Raw genomic sequence first — 19,912 nt, forward strand, 5'->3', positions numbered from 1 at the left:
CAGAGGTTTATAAACTGCATTCCACATTTTTCCCTTGGTATCCTCACATACTTCTGAAATGTCAGAGGGACTAGGTTTCTCTTTATCCAGATATTAAACATGTATGGAAACTCCGGGGGAGAGGAATTAAGATGCTCAATCTGGTTTCCCTTTTTAAAATCTCCTAGCTAGGACTGTTTGACTGTTCACATAGGTTTCCATTCTTTTTTTTTTTTTTTTTTTTTGAGATGGAGTTTCGCTCTTGTTGCCCAGGCAATGGCGCAATCTCTGCTCACCACAACCTCCAGCTCCTGGGTTCAAGAGATTCTCCCACCTCAGCCTCCCAAGTAGCTGGGATTATAGGCATGCACCACCAAGCCCAGCTCATTCTGTATTTTTAGTAGAGACGGGGTTTCTCCATGTTGGTCAGGTTGGTCTCAAACTCCTGACCTCTGGTGATCCACCTGCCTCAGCCTCCTGAAATGCTGGGATTACAGGCATGAGCCACTGTGCCCAGCCAGGTTTCCATTCTTATTTGGCAATACAGTACAAATAAAACTGTAGCTTTTTCACTCTTATTTTAAGAAAGGTTTTTCGATGAAACAGTAGATCACAATTTATCAAGCTTAATTTATTCCAACTACAGAATTCAGGTCTTTCTGTTTCTTAGTTGATGTGACCCTCATACAATCTGAGAGGTAGGTACTATTATTATCCACATCTTATGGATGAGAGACCCTAGGATGAGAGAGGTGGGTCCTCTTTAAGGATCTGTGACAATTTTTTTTCATTGATGATAAATTCCTCCAAAAGAAATGGAATTCTGGAATCAGTTTGTAAAGTCATCAATTAAAGTTACTATGAAAACTGCTTGCTCGACCCTGGCCAGACTTGCCACCTGGATGGCTCTGGCGCCAACTTGAAGACAAGCATCTGTTAATCTTATCTGTGGTCCCAGCCAGGTGATGGAGAGAGGCAAAGACCAGTGTAATATGCAGTGACTTGAGATTTTTGGCATCTGTTGAAGCCAGTCGGTGACAAGAAGGCAAGCAGTTTGGTGTCTCAGGGTCTCCTTCAAGAAAGAAACATTCATAAAGGCTTTAGAGTTGCTCCTCTGGCCTCATATGCTCTCCAAACCCCTTTAGTGGGGTTGTCCTCCCATTATCATGATGTCCTACCTCCTAGAGGCATCTGCACTATACGACACCCCCACCTGGGACAGGAAGCTAGGTGTGCCGTAAAGATTAAAGGGAACATAAAAGGTCATACAGCAGTGGTCTGCACATTTGAGTATTATACGCTGTCTTTTTAAAGGAAGAACATTCTTGATAACTGTGTGTGTTGACGTGAGTTGTTTTTATTTAAATGTTACTTATAAGTACATGAGCCCCAAATTAAACTCCTTTTATTTATGGCCATGCACAACTGAAAAACCAAAACTCATTTACAAGTTAAATAGAACCAAGAGTAAAAGAACCCCAGAGTAGTCAAATTAGCAACGTTAATGCAATGGCTAATGTCTTGTGGGAAGGGAACGGCTGTACATAGCATGAGTGCGGTTCTCACTGCTGGGCACAGGTTCTTTGAGCTTGTCAGGCCCATCTTGTGATGTCTCACCTCCCCTAAAACTTTTCATTCTTCCAGGGCTTTCCAATTTTTTGAGTACGCATCAGAAGCACCTGGAGGGCTTGCAAAAACACTGCAGAGTTTCTGATTCCGGAGATGTGCAGTGGCATCCAGGAATATGCGTTTTCTTTCTTTCTTTCTTTCTTTTTTTTTTTTTTTAAGAGTCAGGGTCTTGCTCTGTTGCCCAAGCTGGAGTGCAGTGGCACACTTACATCTCACTGCAGCCCCAACCTCCTGGGCTCAAGTGATCCTCACACCTCAGCCCCCCAAGTAGTTGGGACTTACAGGCGCATGCCACCATGCCTGGCTAATTTTGGTATTTTTTATAGAAATGGGGTCTCACCATGTTGCCTGCCCAGGCTGATCTCAAACTCCTGAGCTCAAGAGAGCCACCTGCCTCAGCCTCCCAAATTGCTGGAATTACAGGTGTGAGCCATTGTGCCTGGCTGAATGTGCATTTTCAACAAGTTCTCAGGTAGTGCGGATGCCACTGGTCTGAGGACGAACCACACACTATTCCAGTAACCAGGAGACTTTCCTTTCCACTGACAGAAGCACAGACGCATCACTGACACATTAAGTCCACCTCTGCTTCCTTCTCATTAGGCTGTGACAATAAAAGTGATTTTTTTTTTTTTTTTTGCAACAATAGTGCATTGGTAAAGAAATACCAAAGCAGGGCCGGGCGCGGTGGCTCATGCCTGTAATCCCAGCACTTTGGGAGGCCGAGACGGGCAGATCACGAGGTCAGGAGATCAAGACCATCCTGGCTAACACGATGAAACCTCGTCTCTACTAAAAATACAAAAAATTATCCGGGCGTGGTGGCGGGTGCCTGTAGTCCCACCTACTCGGGAGGCTGGGGCAGGAGAATGGTGAGAACCCGGGAGGCGGAGCTTGCAGTGAGCCAAGATTGCATCACAGCACTCCAGCCTGGGTGACAGAGCGAGACTCCATCTCAAAAAAAAAAAAAGAAATACCAAAGCAGGCACTGAAATTGGGTGTGTGTGGTGGAGGGTGTTCTTAGTTATATGGTGGTCATCCAGTGTCCCTGATTATGCTTTGTGAAATGTTTTAGTCTATTGCCAAAAAGAAAATAAAAATTAGAACTGCTGCATCCCGAGGATGTATCTGTGTACCTCAGTTTGAGAAACACTGCATGAGTTAGGCATTATGAAGCACTTACTGCAGAAAAAAATGATATTGTATAAGTGGCAGGCTCTTCAGCTTTAGGTGTGAATGTTAGAGCCAAGATTAGGCACTCAGAGGTGGTGAGCAGGGACAGAATCTTGATTTTGTTTTTTCCTCCCCTTAACTCAATTCACTCCAACTCTGTTGAAATATGAGGTCTTTGCTATGTAGCATGGAAACATTGAAGCTCATTAACTGCATGAACCTGCTGGTGTGCATTCAGGGCAGAGGACTGGGTTGTTGAGGAGACTCTCAATCATGTCAAATAAAGCACAGGCAAAAGGCCTGAGGTCCCAGCCTGGGGAAGACCCAGAAGGGTGGGAAGATCCTGATTCCAGTTTTCAAAGATGTGAAGTGCTGATCATGGAAGAGCAACTGGTCTTGTTCCACAACCAATGAATAGAAGATGTAGACATTGGCTTAGTCTTGGAAAGCTTTATTTTTGCATAGAATCGCCCTGGATGGAACAGGCTGGCTCAGAAGCATTGGGAACAGCTTGTCTCAGAGGCTGTTCAGTGGTCCCCAGCAACAACTTTGTGGGATGTGCCAGAAGGTTTCCATCCATAAAAGCCGTGTGTCCAAGTCCTCTTTGTATGCAAAACTCTACAATTTTGGGACCCTTTTAGCATTCCCTCTTACCCATCTCCAAGAATTTTTCGAAGCAAGAATGTTTAGCTCTACCTCAAATATACTCAAAGTGCAGCATTGCATAGTATGTTCTCAAACATATCACTAGCCCTGATACTCCTTCCCTGCACCCCTAACCTGTCTCTCCTCCTCAGCCTCCTCAGTATCATTCTGTTACCACCATTGGTCCTGCATTCTGAGTTTGCCACCTGGCACGTGCCCTTCAAATGTCTCCACTGTGTCTTTGCCTTTCCCTTTCTGTTGCGTGCCATCATTCCCATTCCGATTTTAACAGCAACCTGCTGATTTCCTGCCATAGTTTCCTACTTTCCATTCTGAGCCCCTTTAGTCCACTTACACAATATAACTACTCCCTGAATTATTTGGTCATACCACTTGTATCTGCCTAACCCCTATTCCTCCCCTGGGGTATATGTTCCACTAAACACACACAGGGAAATGCTGCCCAAATAGCTCTGTGTGTGCCTTGTTCATTCTTGTTTCCATTTCTTTGTTTATGCACTTTTTATCTCTCCATCCATACAACCAGCCAGCCAGAGATACATGAGCTCACACACATGCAGTCATTACCTGTGCGGCACATTCCCTCTTCATGTACCTGTTTCTAAGTTCTCATTCTCCCTTCATTGAACTCCTCTTGTGGTCAAAAGTGGTGCAATTCAGCATTTTCTTATTCCTTTTGCACTGATCACCGCTTGAAAGGACTGTGCTCATCTATTTGTTTGCACGTTGCTTGCCTGTCTTCTTCCCCACTCAAAACCCAAGAGGGCAGGTCTTTCTCTGGTCCCCAGTACCCAGCACCTATAGTCTTGCCTGGGGCAGAGAGCCATCCAGCAAGTATTTGTGGAATGAATGTTTATGCATCTGTCCCCCTAACTCCACTGTGAGTTTGGAACTAACTCCACTGTGAGTGGGAACCAGGTCTTACTATAGGTCTGAAATTTGCGAATGATTTCTAGCTGGAGCCGTGGGCTCCAGTACCTGTCATTATCTGAAATGCCATAATTCAGAGGTGCCTCCGTGGAATTGGGCCTCGAGGGTCTTAATTTCAATCAGTCTCATTGGATTTGTTTTGACTGGAAATCTTAGTGCCTGTTTTTAAAGTATATTCCCTTGGGCGCTTTTGAACACTTGAGACCTCTTGGTAGGCAGGCATTTCATCCCCATCAGGAAATCTCATCAAAATGATATTAGATTTACACATCAGGAAAATAAAGATCCTCTAAGAAGATATTTCTGTTCTCTAGAATGGCTTTGGATAGGTGCAGTTAAGCTTACTCAGAATGTATTTCAACCACATCTGAGATGTTGGGTTGGGGCCAGGTGGCAGAATCTCACAATAAACAATAAAAAAATCATGGCAGGAAGGAAGGGGACCGACCTCCCTAGAAATTTCTGTAGTTACAAGCCAAGGCAAAATTTAAGAGTAGAGCAAAACGCCAGGTTTTGTTATGAGGCTTCGTTTCTGAGGGCTGAGTGGTAACCTGGCTCACAGCTTGGCTGTAACTGGAGCTTCCAGTGTAGGGGGCTTTTCCTGTATTTTTTGGTCAGCCTTTTCCAGGTACCACCTTGTAAGCCATCCTTGGAAAAGCACGTAATGGCAGTACTACTCTTAATTGAAGTCCCTGATGTCTCCCAGGTGTTTCTAACATTGCTTGGTCTGGACCTCCTTGCTATTGACTTCTTCTTGCCATAACATTCGGAGAGGGCAGAGGGCCATGGTTCCCCTCCTCAGGAGGTGGCTCCTGATGCTCTTGAAACTCCTGCTTTTCTCTGTGGTCCCCTTCCGGGTCTTCACATTCAAGTGCTCTCATCTAAGCCTTTCTTTCTTTCTTTTTTTTTTTTTTGAGACAGAATTTCGCTCTTGATGCTCAGGCTGGAGTGCAATGGTGTGATCTTGGCTCAGTGCAACCTCCGCCTCCTGGGTTCAAGTGATTCTCCTGCCTCAGCCTCCCCAGTAGCTGGGATTACAGGCGCCTGCCACCATGCCTGGCTAATTTTTGTATTTTTAGTAGAGATGGGTGCCAGGGTGTGCGGGGGCTTCATGCACAGCTTGTAGCACAGCAGCGAGAGGATGAGCAGGTAGTGGTCCAGGCTGATGAAGCAGAGGTTGAGGATGGAGATGCTACACAGGCTGGTCTCGAACTCCTGACCTCAGGTTATCCACCTCCTGAAATGCTGGGATTATAGGCATGAGACACCGCGTCCAACCTCACCCAACTCTTTCAATGTGACACTGAGCGTTCTACAAAGATGACTTTGAAGAGGGCCTGTTGAGGTTGGCATGGAAGCAGCAGCTCCCACGCTTCAGTGAAGCCCGTGTCCCCAGTGTCTTCCCCTCCCCAGGGGACCTGACTCCACTTTCATGTGTATGTCTCTCTTTTCAGAGGTGTGAACATGTATGCCATGTTGACCGGGACGCTGCCTTTCACGGTGGAGCCTTTCAGCCTGAGGGCTTTGTACCAGAAGATGGTGGACAAAGAAATGAACCCCCTCCCCACTCAGCTCTCCACAGGTAATGTACCTGCTGCTCTAGATCACGGTTCAGGACTGCTGTCGTGACCAGTTCGGGTCTACCTGTGAAACAGTATTTGTTTTGCAGTAATGGTGTTATGTCTATCCCATGGTTATAAGTTTCTTTCTGGTGTTAAATAGAAGTGTCAAGGGGTGGTTGGGTTTCCCATCTCTCAGTGGCCACTCACGCCTTTCTCCTGTATCCTTTCCTGTTCTGTTCTAATTCTGAACCCCTAACTTCTCCTTCCTCCTTCTACACAAAACACATAGATCCAAAGGATCTGATATTCTCCATTTAAAAAATAATTGCAGGCTTGATTGTTTTAAAACTCACCATCTTATGATGTTGACTCGGAAAAGAGGGGTTATGGTCGCATTTCCAATGTGGCTTCTTTCGGCAATTACTGTCAAGAAATGTTTGTTGCATTCAAGTTGGGGCTGTGATTTGTTTTGTGAGTTGAGGTTTTGAGCCCGTTCAGAAGCTTTTAAATATATAGAGGTTAAGTTACTTGATTGGACTGAATCATCAGGTGTGTTTGAAAAGTTCTCTCAAGCTTTAGCTGGTTCACATTTCAGTAAACAGTTTGTATTAAGGTTTGGTTTCAGATCCAGTAAATCAGTACAATTTGTTCTTTTGTTTGGTTCACAATTCAAGTTCCTGGCCTTAGCTTGGCTTTGATGAGCATTTAATTGGCTCCTTAGAATAAACTCAGCTTCACTAAGGTAAGGCTTTTGACTAAAGAAGAAAGCAGTTATTTAACTGCAACTTGGGATACTTACGATAGTTAAAATATAGCATTTTATTTTACTGCTGTTATGCATTTTTCTTCTGAGTTTAAAAGCATGCATGAAGCTGACCCTGAATTTATCTTGCCAAGTGGAATCCAAGTGGAGACACGTTCTTGTATGCAATTATCTAATTCAGCCCATACTGTCACCTCAAGGGAGGGGAGAATCTCTGGAGGCTTGAAAGCACAGGAGGCATTAAGTCCTTGGGAAGATGAGTTACAGCTCTGTCATTATAAAAGAAATATTTCTGCACTGAGAGTCATAACTCTTGGAGTTAGAAAATGTGCAAAATGTCAAACCAATTGTCCTATTTAAGTTGTAGAGCTTTCAGAAATGTGGAAAGTGCGGCAGAGCACTCCGAAGTGTGCCCATTCATTCATTCATTCCATATTTCATATTCATTAGCTTATTCCATGAATATGTATTGTGCACCAATCATGTGCTAGGTGTGTTCTAGACTAAGGAAGACAGAGAACAAACCGGTCTCTACCCTTATAAAGCTTATATATCAGCAGGGGAGGCTAAAAATAAATAAATGGGTAATAAACTTGTGTGGTATTTGGTATGTTAAGTGCTCTAAAGAAAAGAAAATAAATTGGGACAAGGGGATAGAGAGTAAAAAGGTTTTTTTTTTTTTAACAAATAAGATTATTTTTAAAACTTTTCATTGTGACATAATTGTAGATGCACACGCAATTGCTAGAAATAATACAAAGGGATCCAAATAGCCTTCATCCAGTGTACTAGTCCATTCTCATGCTGCTAATAAAGACATACCTGAGACTGGGTAATTTATAAAGGAAAGAGGTTTAATAGACTCACAGTTCCACATGGCTGGGGAGGCCTCACAATCATGGTGGAATATGAAGGAAGAGCAAAGGGACATCTTAGATGGTGGCAGGCAAGAGAGCTTGTGCAGGAGAAATCCTATTTATAAAACCATCAGATCTCGTGAGACTTATTCACTACCATGAGAACAGCATGAACTGCCCCCATGATTCAATTATCTCCACCTAGCCCTGCCCTTGACATGTGGGGATTATTACAATTCAAGGTGAGATTTGGTTCGGGACACAGCCAAACCATATCACCCAGTTTCCCCCAATAGTAATATATTGTATAACTGTGGTATAATATCACCACTGGGAAATTAACATTGATAAAATCCATTGACTTTGTTCAGATTTCACAAGTTTTATGTACACTCATGTGTGTTGGTGTATATTAGTTCTATGGAGTTTTATCACATGAGTAATTTGTGTGACAGCCACCACAGTCAAGATGCAAGACAGTTCCCTCACAAGGATCCCTCGTGCTGCTCCTCTGTAGCCACAGCTACCTCCCTTCCTCCTGCTCTCCCTAAGCCCTGTCAGCCACTACCCTGTATCATCTATAATTTTGTCATGTCAAAAATGCTATATGTAAATCACTTTTTTTCCCACTCAGCATAATTCCCTTGAGATAATCTGAGCTGTTTCTTTTTATTGGTGAGTAGTATCTCCTGGTGTGGATATACCGCAGTTTGTTTCACCATTCACCCACTGAAGGACCGTTGAGTTGTTTCCAGTTTGGGGCTATTATGAATAAAGACGCTGTGAACATTCATGTTTAAGTTTTTCTGAGAATGTGGTTTCATTTCTCTGGGACAAATGCCTAAGAGTGAAATTGCTGGGTTGGGTAGTAAGCACGTATTTAGTTTTGTAAGAAACTGTCAAGCCTCTTGTTCAGAGTGGCTGGACCATTTTGCATTCCCACTAGCAATATGTGTGTGATCTCTGCATCCTTGCCAGCATTTGATGCTATTATTATTTTTTATTTTAGTTATTCTGATAGGGGTCTAATAATATCTCATTGCAGTACAAATAAGATGTGATGTTTCCAAATATAAATGCAGTCTTTCAAAGCAGTCTCTGTAGGGGTTATATAGTCATAAATATTGCCATCTCTCAGAGTGATTCCAAAGTTTCTTTGAGGGTTCAGAGCCTGTTTTATTCAAGTGACCCATAACAAAGGACAAAAGGAGGATGAATGTACCCCCACAGTTGGGAAAGGCAGACAGTGCTGTCTTTGAACCCGATGAGAGCCTGAGGAGCTGGAGAACTGCTGATCTGCTGCCATTTCATTGTATTAGTCAGAATAGACCAGGTTATGCTACAGTAACAATCAGTCCCCAAGTCTTAGTGGCACAGGACCACAAAGGTTTATTTCTCAGTCATGCTACATCTCAATTGAGAGTTGGATCAAACATTAAAAGGTTCTGCCCAGCCAAGGGCCCAAGGCTGATGGAGCAGCCACCACTTCCAACATTTCTGGTTCTTGCAGAGGGAGAAAAGGAAAGAGAAAGAGAAGCTCTTTCGCCAGCAATGAAATCTTCCACCAATCTTCCAGTTGTAAGTGGAAGCTTTCTAAAACATGGCACGTGGCTTCACCCAACTAAAGAGAATGGGGCAGTGCAACCTTACCATGTGCGATGAAAGTGAAAAGCCAGAAATATTTGTTGATTAGCATTAGTATGAGCCCCACACAGCTGTGGGAAAAGGAGCAGACAAGCACAGGTAGGTTAATAACACAAGAAAATCAATCTCATTGCTTCAGAACCATACCTTGTTTTTACTTTCAGTAATATTACACAGTCTTAGCAGGCTGGGCTCTAAGTGTTTTTTGTGAAAATTAAATTTAACCTTAAAGAAGCAAGAGTTGCAGTTCTGAAGATGTTAAAAAATGGTCCAGAGTTAGTCCCAAAGGAGACATATGAAAAATGTTCCCAGCAGTTTCAGCATCACTGGAATTGCTGTCCAACCTCACATAGCTCCTGCTTTGAGCGGACAGCTTTGCCTTGGCCTTAAGCTCTGTGTGTGCTTGTTAAAGATCTTCACATTCCTACAGGACTTTGTTGTCTTGGCTTGTCAAGCATGAATTGCATTTCTATATCTGATTTTCTAATTAGGGAATCTGATGCACTCCCCATCTCCTCCTCTTTAAAGTAACTATTGGGATATAGAAATATCTTTTTTCAACTAGGATTGAAATCCTTTGAGCCAGGTGTCAAGTGAGGTGTTTGCACATGATAGACACTCAGGGAATCTAGGTTGCCGACTCTGGGGTTAATGTGTCTGTGTGACCTGGAAAGGTGGCCCATAGATTATTTTGATTACTCAGGATTGGGAATTGTCCTGACCTAGTAGGGCCCAGAGCAGTGCACCAGCTGCTGAGGCAACCCAGGGCATCTTATCTTGTTCATAGAGTAAATGTCTTCAGGTTTGAGGATCAGCTGCTGCCCTTCTGACAGCCTCCCATTTTTTCAATCCTTTGCACCCCACTAAGTTTATCTCCTCTCCTTTCCAACCAGCCTGGCCCTCCTTATATCCAAAAATACTAGTTTACCAGTAACATGAGTAGCTGCCACTTATTGAATAATCCTTTGTAGGTGTTTTTCATGTGGTGTTGTTTTTATACAATCCTGCAAGGTAAGTCCCTGTTTACCAGTGAATCTCAGAGAGATTAAGTCTGCTTGACTGAAAACCTAGATTTTCCTACCATGCTGTGTTGTTTCACTCTTCTCTGATTTTATTTAGTATAAGACGCACCCCCCTACAAAAAGTTGGAGGTATTATCTATTGTTTGTATGACCTTATGTTTTGAGTAATGTCAATCCAAATAGAAAATATGCCAGTTTTATTGTGTCTCACTAATGCACATCTTTATTAATTGGACGACTCTGTCATTCATATTTGTTTTTGTTTTTGTCTAAGACAAGGTTTCACTGTGTCATCCTGGCTGGAGTGCAGTGGCACAATCATGGCTCACTGCAGCCTTGGCCTCCGAAAGCAAGCAGTCTTCCCGCCTCAGCCTCCCAAGTAGCTGGAACTGCAGGCGCATGCCACCATGCCCAGCTAATTTTTTTTTGGTGGGGGGGTATATTTTTTATATAGAGAGGGTCTCCCTATGTTGCTCAGGCTGGTCTTGAACTCCTGGGCTCAAGCAATCCTCCTGTGTCGGACTCTCAAACTGCTAGGGTTACAGGCGTGAGCTACTGCACCTGGCCCTGTCACTCATATATGTAATGATCATATCTATTAATTCTTCTGCTCTTTTTAAAGATTAAGTTGGAAGAATTTTTACCAAACTTGAGTTGAAAACAGCATTATTGCCCTTGTGAATCCACAGAACATGCTTCCAAAGAACTGCCCTTCATTCATCTCTGTCATGCCATTTGCAAACTTAAGCTTCGAGGGCCTTTCTAAGTCTCTCTTCTACACACTTTCTTTTTGCTTGTTGGCACTTGTATGTCACAGAGTAGCGAATGCCTTTTATGGCTGAGCAATTTTTCAGACTGCTTACCTTTTCATCACTACACCTCACCGCTAGCATTTATAATACATTCCAAGCAGTCACTTCAGGTTATGATGGTTTTGTGCTGTGAATTCTCCAGAGTCAAACTGGAGGAGAAGTGTTAGCTTTTATGAGGGTTGAGTCAGTGCTAATTACGATATCCAAGAAGGCACGATGATCAGATTATCAAATAATTCTTTAGCTTGGGAAGTGATGAAGAGGGAGCTTCGAGTGGGGAGGGGTCTTTATTTGCATCTATCAGGCCACACTAATGTGAAAATTCTGATGACAGACCTGCAGCCCTTTCACTTGGTACAGTGTTCAGGTGCTCACACAAGCCAGTCCAGACTTTGGAAAGCTGATGGCTCATGAAAGAAAGTGGGGTTTGCGATGGAGGAAGGTGTGCTGTGTGTCACGTTGAGCAGGGTGGTACTATTTTTCCAGGCTTGAGTGGAGAACCTAAGTGTTATCTCAGAGGGGTGGAGGGTGGCGTGTGGCCTGTGGCCATGCCTGGCATGGCTTTCCAGGATGGTGAGGAATATTTTAATCTCTTTTGCTCATAAGGCATAAGGGTTTTCAGGACCCTAAAACAAACTTCAAAGAGCTCTAAGGATATTCTCAAAGTCGTTTTTGGATAGTAATGCAATGTCTGTGACGTCCAAAGGAAGAAAATTCGTCAGCGGAGATTTGAACTAAAATTACTTGTGCTCATCAGCAGTTTTTGAAGATGCAGAGCGCTCGGTTATGAAAATAGAACAAAAATGCACATCCAGTTTGTCCTTAGCACTTCTGGTTCATCATACTTTGAAAAAGCCTGGCCTGTTGCCCAAGTCCTTTGAGGCAACCCTGGGTTGTTGCCCAAGTCCTTTGAGGGTAAGCAACAGCAATGTCTCAGAAAACATTAACTCAACAGCCCACCCGCTCCAATTCATTAAGCCCACATCTTTTTTATCTGACCAATAGATGCCGCCAGTTAAGATCTAAATGGCTCTTCCAATGCAGGGGTGTTAAGGGAGGGGAGATAGACATTCTGAAAAGCAGAGATCTGTTTGATTTTCAGGTTATTATAGAACATGGATGGAGCTGGAGGCCATCATCCTTAGCAGACTAACACAGGAACAGAAAACCAAATACCGCATGTTCTCACTTATAAGTGGGAGCTAAGTAATGAGAACTCATGGACGCAAAGAGGGAAACAATAGACACTGGGATCTACTTGAGGGTGGAGAGTGGAAGGAGAGAGGGGAGCAGAAAAAATAACTATTGGGTACTAGGATTAGTACCTGGGTGATGAAATAATCTGTACAACAAACTCCCATGACACGAGTTTACCTATATAACAAACCTGCACACGTACCCCTGAACCTAAAGTAAAAGTTAAAAAAAAATCTTTTTTTAAAGTACGTTGTTGGAAAGTTTTAGCGATAACACTTACAGTGGTAAATTCACCTCATGGCCTCCACACATGCATTTCTACCCACCCCACTGTTCTTTTTTTTTTTTTAAATTTTGAGACAGAGTCTCTCTCTGTTACCCAGGCTGGAGTGCAGTGGCGTGATCTCAGCTCACTGCAACCTCTGCCTCCTGAATTCAAGCAATCCTACCACCTCAGCCTCCCGAGTAGCTGGGATTACAGGCACGCACCACCACGCCCGGCTAATTTTTGTATTTTTAGTAGAGACGGGGTTTTGCCATGTTGGTCAGGCTGGTCTTGAACTCCTGACCTCAGGTGATCCACTCACCTCGGCCTCCCGAAGTGCTGGGATTACAGTTGTGAGCCACTGTTCCTGGCAATATTTCCTTTTTTCAAAATTTCAGTACGTATTTGAGGAACAGGTGGTGTTTGGTTACATGGATAAGTTCCTTAGTGGCGATTTCTGAGATTTTGGTGCATCCAACACCTAAGCAGTGTACACTGTACCCAGTGTGTAGTCTATTATCCCTTGCCCCTCTCCTACCCTTCCCTCCAAGTCCCCAAAGTCCGTTGTATCATTCTTATGCCTTTGCACCTTCATAGCTTAGCTCCCACTTACAAGTGAGAATACACAATGTTTGGTTTTTCCATTCCTGGGTTACTTCACTTAGAATAACGGTCTCCAACTCCATCCAGGTTGCTGCGAATGCCATTACTTTGTTCCTTTTTGTGACTGAGTAGTATTTCTTGGTGTATATATATATGACATATATATATGTCACATTTTCTTCATCCACTTGTTAATTGATGGGCATTTGGGCTGGTTCCATATTTTTGCAATTGTGAATTGTGCTGCTATAAACATGTGTGCAAATGTCTTTTTCATGTAATGACCTATTTTCCTTAGGTAGATACCCAGTAGAGACTACCCACTATTGAAAGGGAGATGACCTGGTAACCTCTTCAACAGTATGGAAACCCACCCTGGTGGTGGGTTGACCATGGAGGTTGACCTGGCTGCGTGACCTAGCAAAGATTGTTTCTCTTGAGTTGATTCTGGCATCACAACTGGCCCATTTTTTGATGGCCTCATTTTTACTCTGCAGAAAATGAGTTGACAAAAGGCTCAGCATTTCCTCAAGAACAATGTTCAAATGACAACTTAAAGCTTTTGAGAAAGTAAGACATTTTATGACTTCTCCTTGCAAAGAAGATTACCTTAGAAAACTGAAAAAATAACTTTGAAGAGAAGGATAGAAAAATTGGGGGACCAAGCACATTATTATTTTCTGGGATCTATTATTTCGTATGTTGAAAATCAAGTACAAAGCTATGTAAAAGAATTCTTTATATTGCAAAAACATTACAGCAGTACTTTGTAAAATAAGGGCTATAGCATAAGAAAATATCACAGTCCCACAACTCAAGCAAGACAGACCGTCTGCATTTTGAAGTCATCCCTGACATTCTTTGCCCGTATATGCTGTATATTCTCCTGCTGAACAATTTTGTCACCTTAGAAGAGCCTTCATGGGCTGGGTGTGGTGGCTCACACACTTAATCCCAACACTTTGGAAGGCTGAGGCAGGAGGAGGATCGCTTGAGCTCAGGGGTTTGAGACCAGCCTGGGCAACATGGCAAAACCTCATCTCTACCAAAAAAATAAAAATATTATCCGGGCGTCATGGTGCATGCCTGTAGTCTCATCTACTTGGAAGGCTGAGGTGGGAAGGTCACCTGAGCTAGAGAGATCAAGGCTGCAGTGAGCCATGATGGCGCCACTGCACTCCAGCCTGGGTGACAGTGTGAGACTCTGTCTCCAAAATATAAAAAATAATGAATAAAATAAATACAAAATAAAAGGCTTCATGTGCATTATAAACGCATTTTTACCTCTCATACAGTTGTTCCCATTGTTATAATCTTAAAGGATGCAAATGTTCTGCTTAGAGATGAATTAGCTTATCTCCAGTGCTTGAACGGACAACAAGTGCTCTGTAAATATTTGTGAAATGAAAGGAAACCCAGGGCATTTAAAACATTATTTTTGGCCAGGCGTGGTGGCTCAGGCCTATAATCCCAGCACTTTGGGAGGCTGAGGCGGGGAGGTGGGCGGCCGTGCAGAATGGCTTTAAAGGAAAGGATCAGAAAGCAGGACCTCTCTGGCCCCTTGAGACTCTGAGTGTCCTGTGGTCCCCAGTTGGGAGGTCTAACTTAGGATGCCTGTACACTTCTGGCTTCTCCCTGAGTGCTCAAAAACCTACCTTGCGAGCAGGCATTTTCTGTTTATTTTCTTTCGTTCCTACAAGCCTGTCAATAGAACATCTCTTTGGCTCACCTATAAGCAACAAGAAAAGACCACAGGTTGTCTTGGGAAACACAGGGAATGGGGAGACCCAAACTGGTTCTTGCTGTATCATGTACCAGTTTCTCCCCTTGGACAGAGAAATTAAATTCTTTGGATATGTGGTGTGTCTTTTTTAAAGAGATAGAGGGGGAAATGGGATTTCCCATACCCCTCCTGTCTGAAGGGAGATGGGGCTGAAACCAAGCTCCATGAATCATTGAATCAGAACCCTGCCCAGAGACCCAGAGAAGAGATCACCCCAGCAGTGGCTCGGGATGGTTAGGCGAGGTGACGAGTCCCCTGTGATGGTGACTTTCACTGGTGTCTGCGTTCAGCCTGTAACATGCGTGCTTTCTTTCCCGAATGTCTCTCAGGTGCCATCAGTTTCCTGCGCTCTCTCCTGGAACCGGATCCTGTGAAGAGGCCAAATATTCAGCAGGCACTGGCGAATCGCTGGCTTAATGAGAATTACACGGGCAAAGTGCCCTGTAATGTCACCTATCCCAACAGGTAATTTCGTGTACCCAGAGGAACTCCTCGGGAGAGGTGGGGCCTGTCCTATGAGCCCTGAGCAATTCCGGACAGAAAGCTGTCCGTGATTGAAGGAAAAGCCGCACTCTGTCTTGGCTATCTCCCCTTCTCCCTAACACACACACCCACACACACTCAAGAGGAAACGTAGACAGGGCCACCATGTGCTGTTATGCCATGTGCCCTGCAGGGGCACCTGGAGGAGAGGTGAGTGGAGGCTGATATCCAGGCTTTGAGGGTCTGTATCTTCCCAGGGGGTGCCTCTTTCTAGTTCACACAAAGGGACCTTTGAGACTAGCTATGGCCTGAGTGTGTGTGTGTGTGTGTGTGTGTGAGAGAGAGAGAGAGAGTGTGTGTCTATGTCTGCTTGGGTCTCCATGTGCATGGGTGTTGTGTCTGTGTGTGTATATGTGTTGTGTGTCTGTGTTTCTGTGTGTAAATTTGTGTGTGTCTGGGGGGGGGGTGTGTGTGTGTGTATGTCTTTGTTTTTTTTTTTGATACATAGTCCGGCTCTGTCACCCAGGCTGGAGTGCAGTGGCGTAATCTCAGCTCACTGCAACCTCTGCCTCCTGGTTTCAAGCGATTCTTATGCCTCAGCCTCCTGAGGAGCTGGGATTACAGGCACGTGCCACCGCACCAGGCTAATCTTGTATTTTTAGTAGAGATGGGGTTTCACCATCTTGCTCAGGCTGGTCTTGAACTCCTGACTTCAAGTGATCCACCTGCCTCGGCCTCCCAAAGTGCTGGGATTTCATGTGTGAGCTAACATGCCCAGCCAGTCCTTGTGTGAGTGTGTTTGTGTGTGTGTGATCAGCTCATGAGCCTACCTGCCAACATCAGACAGAAACGTGGGATCGCCCCTCCCTTTCCAAACCACCCTTAGATGCCTTCTTCTGCCTTGTTCTTGATGTTTATTTCAGCCCTAAGACCCCTGCCTTAAAATGTGGGAGGCAGGAAGGAAAGGCATAGGAGTCATTCGTTTTAGGCCGGATGTCCCTATGGACTTTCTGTGAAGCCTTCACTTTGTCAGTTTCCATGAGGAGGGTTCTTTAAGCAAAGCTTGCAGACAGGAACCCACAGCATAGGAGCACTGACGGGCTCCCTGTGGCAGCCCACGCTTCTCCGTGTTTGGTGCACTAACTACAGATTCAAAAATATTTCTCTTTTTTCTTTTTGAGACAGAACCTCACTCTGTCACCCAGGCTAGAGTGTAGTAGCATGATCATGGCTTGCTACAGCCTCCACCTCGTGAGCTCAAGTGATTCTCCCACCTCAGCCTCCTGAGTAGCTGTGACCACAGGTGTGAGCCACTATGGCAGGCACATTTTTCTATTTTTCTTCAGAGACAGGGTTTTGCCATGTTGCCAAGGCTGGTCTCAAACTCCTGGGCTCAAGTGATCCTCCTGCCTCTCAAGGTGTTGAGATTACAGGCTTAAGCCACTGTGCCCGGCCAAAAACATTTCCTTGTATATTTTTTTCTACTCATTTGTCCTATTTCTAACTAACCTGAGCAAAGGAATGAAGACCCTTATTTTGGCTGTTTTCGAGCAAACAAGGAGACCACATGGGCTCAGTACCTTCCAAGACTGGAATCCACCTTCCTTCTTCCTTTAGACCTAGGATGGCTTGCACATTTGACCAGGCTGGGATGAAGACAAGAGAACCACTGACCCAGAGGGGCAGATGGGAGACTGAAAGGGCAGAGAAAGGGGTGTCCTGTGTGGTCATAGGTTCAATGCCTAGGAAGGTCTAGAAACACCCACCAAGCCTTATGAAAGCTGAAGTGCTGAGTCCTTCAAAGAAGATGGCCAGGCAGGGCTCTGCTTGGGATAGAAACTCTAGAAAAACTTTAAAGGGGCGTGGGAGTCTGCATCCACACTTCAGTGCCAAATTTACACTCACTGTGCCCAGAGAGGAGGTGGTTTCACTCCATTGCCATCTAGAATTCTAGCATTTGGCTCATGGGAGGTAATTTAAACAAAGTCTAGGTGACTTAGGTTACCAAGGGAACCTGGAAATAGATTGCTGTTTTCCAATAACAGCTCGATGTGGGCCAGGATCTGAAACAGACACCAGAAATACTACTCCAAAGCGAGGCAGGGAGCAAAGCTGAAAGGACCTTGCCTCATTATCCATACTCATGATGGAGAGCAGCACGCAGGTACGCTTTCTGTTAAAGGAGGGGTCCTTGCTGGTGGCCACATGAGTCATTAAGCTCATGTAATCACCGCCTAAATGAGCATAATCAATCCACTCAATGCGGCAGCTGTTGAAGGAAGTGGAGTTGGTGTTAGAAAGACGGTATTTCCCCTCCTTGTTGGCTGCATCTTCATTCACAAAGAATTACGAGGCGACATCTCATTTTGTAGCTTTCCCACAGTTTGCAGACAGGCTTTGATAGATTAAAACTTAAATTCCAACTCCTGTCCTGTTGTTGCCAGATTATGGTAATGGTTTTTGCATTTGGACTTGGTCAGAAGCATAATGGCTACACATGAAACTGGTTAAGGGGATTGTAAAACTGGCTGAGATCTCACATGCTAAGGAAAACAGCACTCAGTGTCTTCTGTGTATGTGAGGCCCATTGCTCATTTTACACTAGAGGCAAATCAGTGTTTGGTTTTAAAGTAGTGGAACCAGAATTATTCTTCTTTATTTTTATTTATTTATTTATTTTGAGACAGAGTCTTGATCTGTCGCCCAGGCTGGAGTGTAGTGGTGCAATCTCGGCTCACTGCAACCTCCGCCTCCCGGGATCAAGCGATTCTCCTGCCTCAGCCTCCTGAGTATCTGGGATTAGTGCCACCACGCCCAGCTAATTTTTGTATTTTTAGTAGAGACGGGGTTTCACCATGTTGCCCAGGCTGGTCATAAACTCCTGGCCTCAAGTGATCCGCCTGCTGCAGCCTCCCAAAGTGCTGGGATTACAGGCATGAGCCACCACCGTGTCTGGCCTGGAACCAGAATTCTAAGCTGTTGGGGGAGGTACATGTTATTTACAGTGTTTATTTTGAAAAACCTTTATCTTTAAGACAAAAAAAAATATTTTTTTAATTTATTTTTCTGGTTTTACTGGCATGTAGATAAAGGGAGTGAGAACATACAAGCAGAGAAAGGGATATTTTCTTTATAAAGTATGTTTTATAGTTTCCCAACATACCTAGCCCAAGATGTATTTTAAGTGTTGTCAATATTTTCCTTTTGAGAAAGTAAGGAAAATAAAGTTCTCGTATTTTACATTACTATTCTATAAAGCCTTCTCCTATGAAGTCATTTCAGCCTCCAAGTTGATCTCTAAAAGCAAAGAGGGAAATGTCTTTGGAAGTAAATTTTTTATAAATAAATGTTTATGCCAGTCAGTCAACAGATGTTTGCTAGGTGCCCAGCTCCCCTCCTGATCCAGGTGCGGACTTTTTTTTTTTTTTTTTTTTTTTTGAGACAGGTCTTCCTTTGTAGCCCAGGCTGGAGTTCAGTGGCGAAATCACAGCTCACTGTGACCTAGAACTCCTGGGCTTGAGCGACCTTCGCGCCTCAGCTTCTATAGTAGAGGGAATACAGGCATGTGCTACCATCCCCAGCTAAATGTTTCTATTTTTGTTGTAGAGATGGGGGCTTTGCTCTGTTGCCCAGGCTGGTCTTAAACTCCTGGCCCCAAGCAATCTCTGTGCCTCAGTCTCCTAAAGTGCTGGGTTTCAGACATTTGTACAGAGCCAACCTTGCTGCCTCTTTCTGTCTCCTTGCAGGGGCCTGGACAGTCTCTCCACCCCTCCAGTTAGCTTTGGAACTGGTGGGAGGGGAGGAGGTCTGAGGCAATACAGGACAGAAGTAGGCCAAATTAGATCCATGGTATCAAAATGGATTGCATGTGAATTTGCTCAATTCAAATTATATCTAGTATTCTGGAACATTGTACCATTCTCTGTGTCATCCAAACATGAAGCCATATACAGATTCGATAAGTGATACTGGAGAGCACCAGGTTTATGCATTGTTTATAGGAAAACACTTAAACTATTCCTCTCAGTCCAGAGTCAGTTGACCATTTACATTTTGGCAGAGCTTGTTTTTGAAGATACTGGACATAAAAGGCAGAGATGGGGTGTCTGCCTCTGTGCACACCTCTCCTTTCCACGCTGCTGACCCTTCTTCCAGAACACTCCATGACCTCTGGGGGGTGCCCTGCTCTTGGGATTCCCAGGTATTTCCAAGCCACTGTTTCCTCTGCATTGTTTTGGTAGACCTCAAGTAGTTATTTTAATAAACAAACTTGTTATTAATATACTTTTTAAACCAGTAATCGTGCCAATCCCTCTCCCACATGTTATCTGGAATGTGTAATTTTGTGACAAACAGGAATGAGGAAGGCTGATCTCATTGTTTGTTGGGTGTGTTTTCGTTTGTTTGTCTTTTGGGACAGCACTTAGGCAAAAGTAGCGGAGGGAGAACTGATGATGTAGGTTACACCGACCGGTGGCAGGCAATGGTCAGGAGACCTCATTCTGCTCTCAGTGCCCCTGCCAACCGGCCGTGTGAACTGGGCA

The 19,912-nt window shown here is 44.2% G+C and overlaps 1 protein-coding gene across 2 annotated transcripts in view; it reads left to right on the top strand.

The window, feature by feature from the left end:
- Positions 1–19,912, top strand: part of HUNK (hormonally up-regulated Neu-associated kinase) — a 131,646-nt gene that overhangs the window by 79,880 nt on the left and 31,854 nt on the right. For both annotated transcript variants that reach the window (XM_054468491.2, XM_063659622.1), the window contains exons 5-6: positions 5,832–5,959; positions 15,215–15,350. In XM_054468491.2, the coding sequence (XP_054324466.1) occupies positions 5,832–5,959; positions 15,215–15,350 (264 nt within the window). The remainder of the gene's footprint in view (positions 1–5,831; positions 5,960–15,214; positions 15,351–19,912) is intronic.

Source organism: Pongo pygmaeus, chromosome 22 (assembly GCF_028885625.2).
Source record: "Pongo pygmaeus isolate AG05252 chromosome 22, NHGRI_mPonPyg2-v2.0_pri, whole genome shotgun sequence".
In the NCBI taxonomy this organism is placed as follows: domain Eukaryota; kingdom Metazoa; phylum Chordata; class Mammalia; order Primates; family Hominidae; genus Pongo; species Pongo pygmaeus.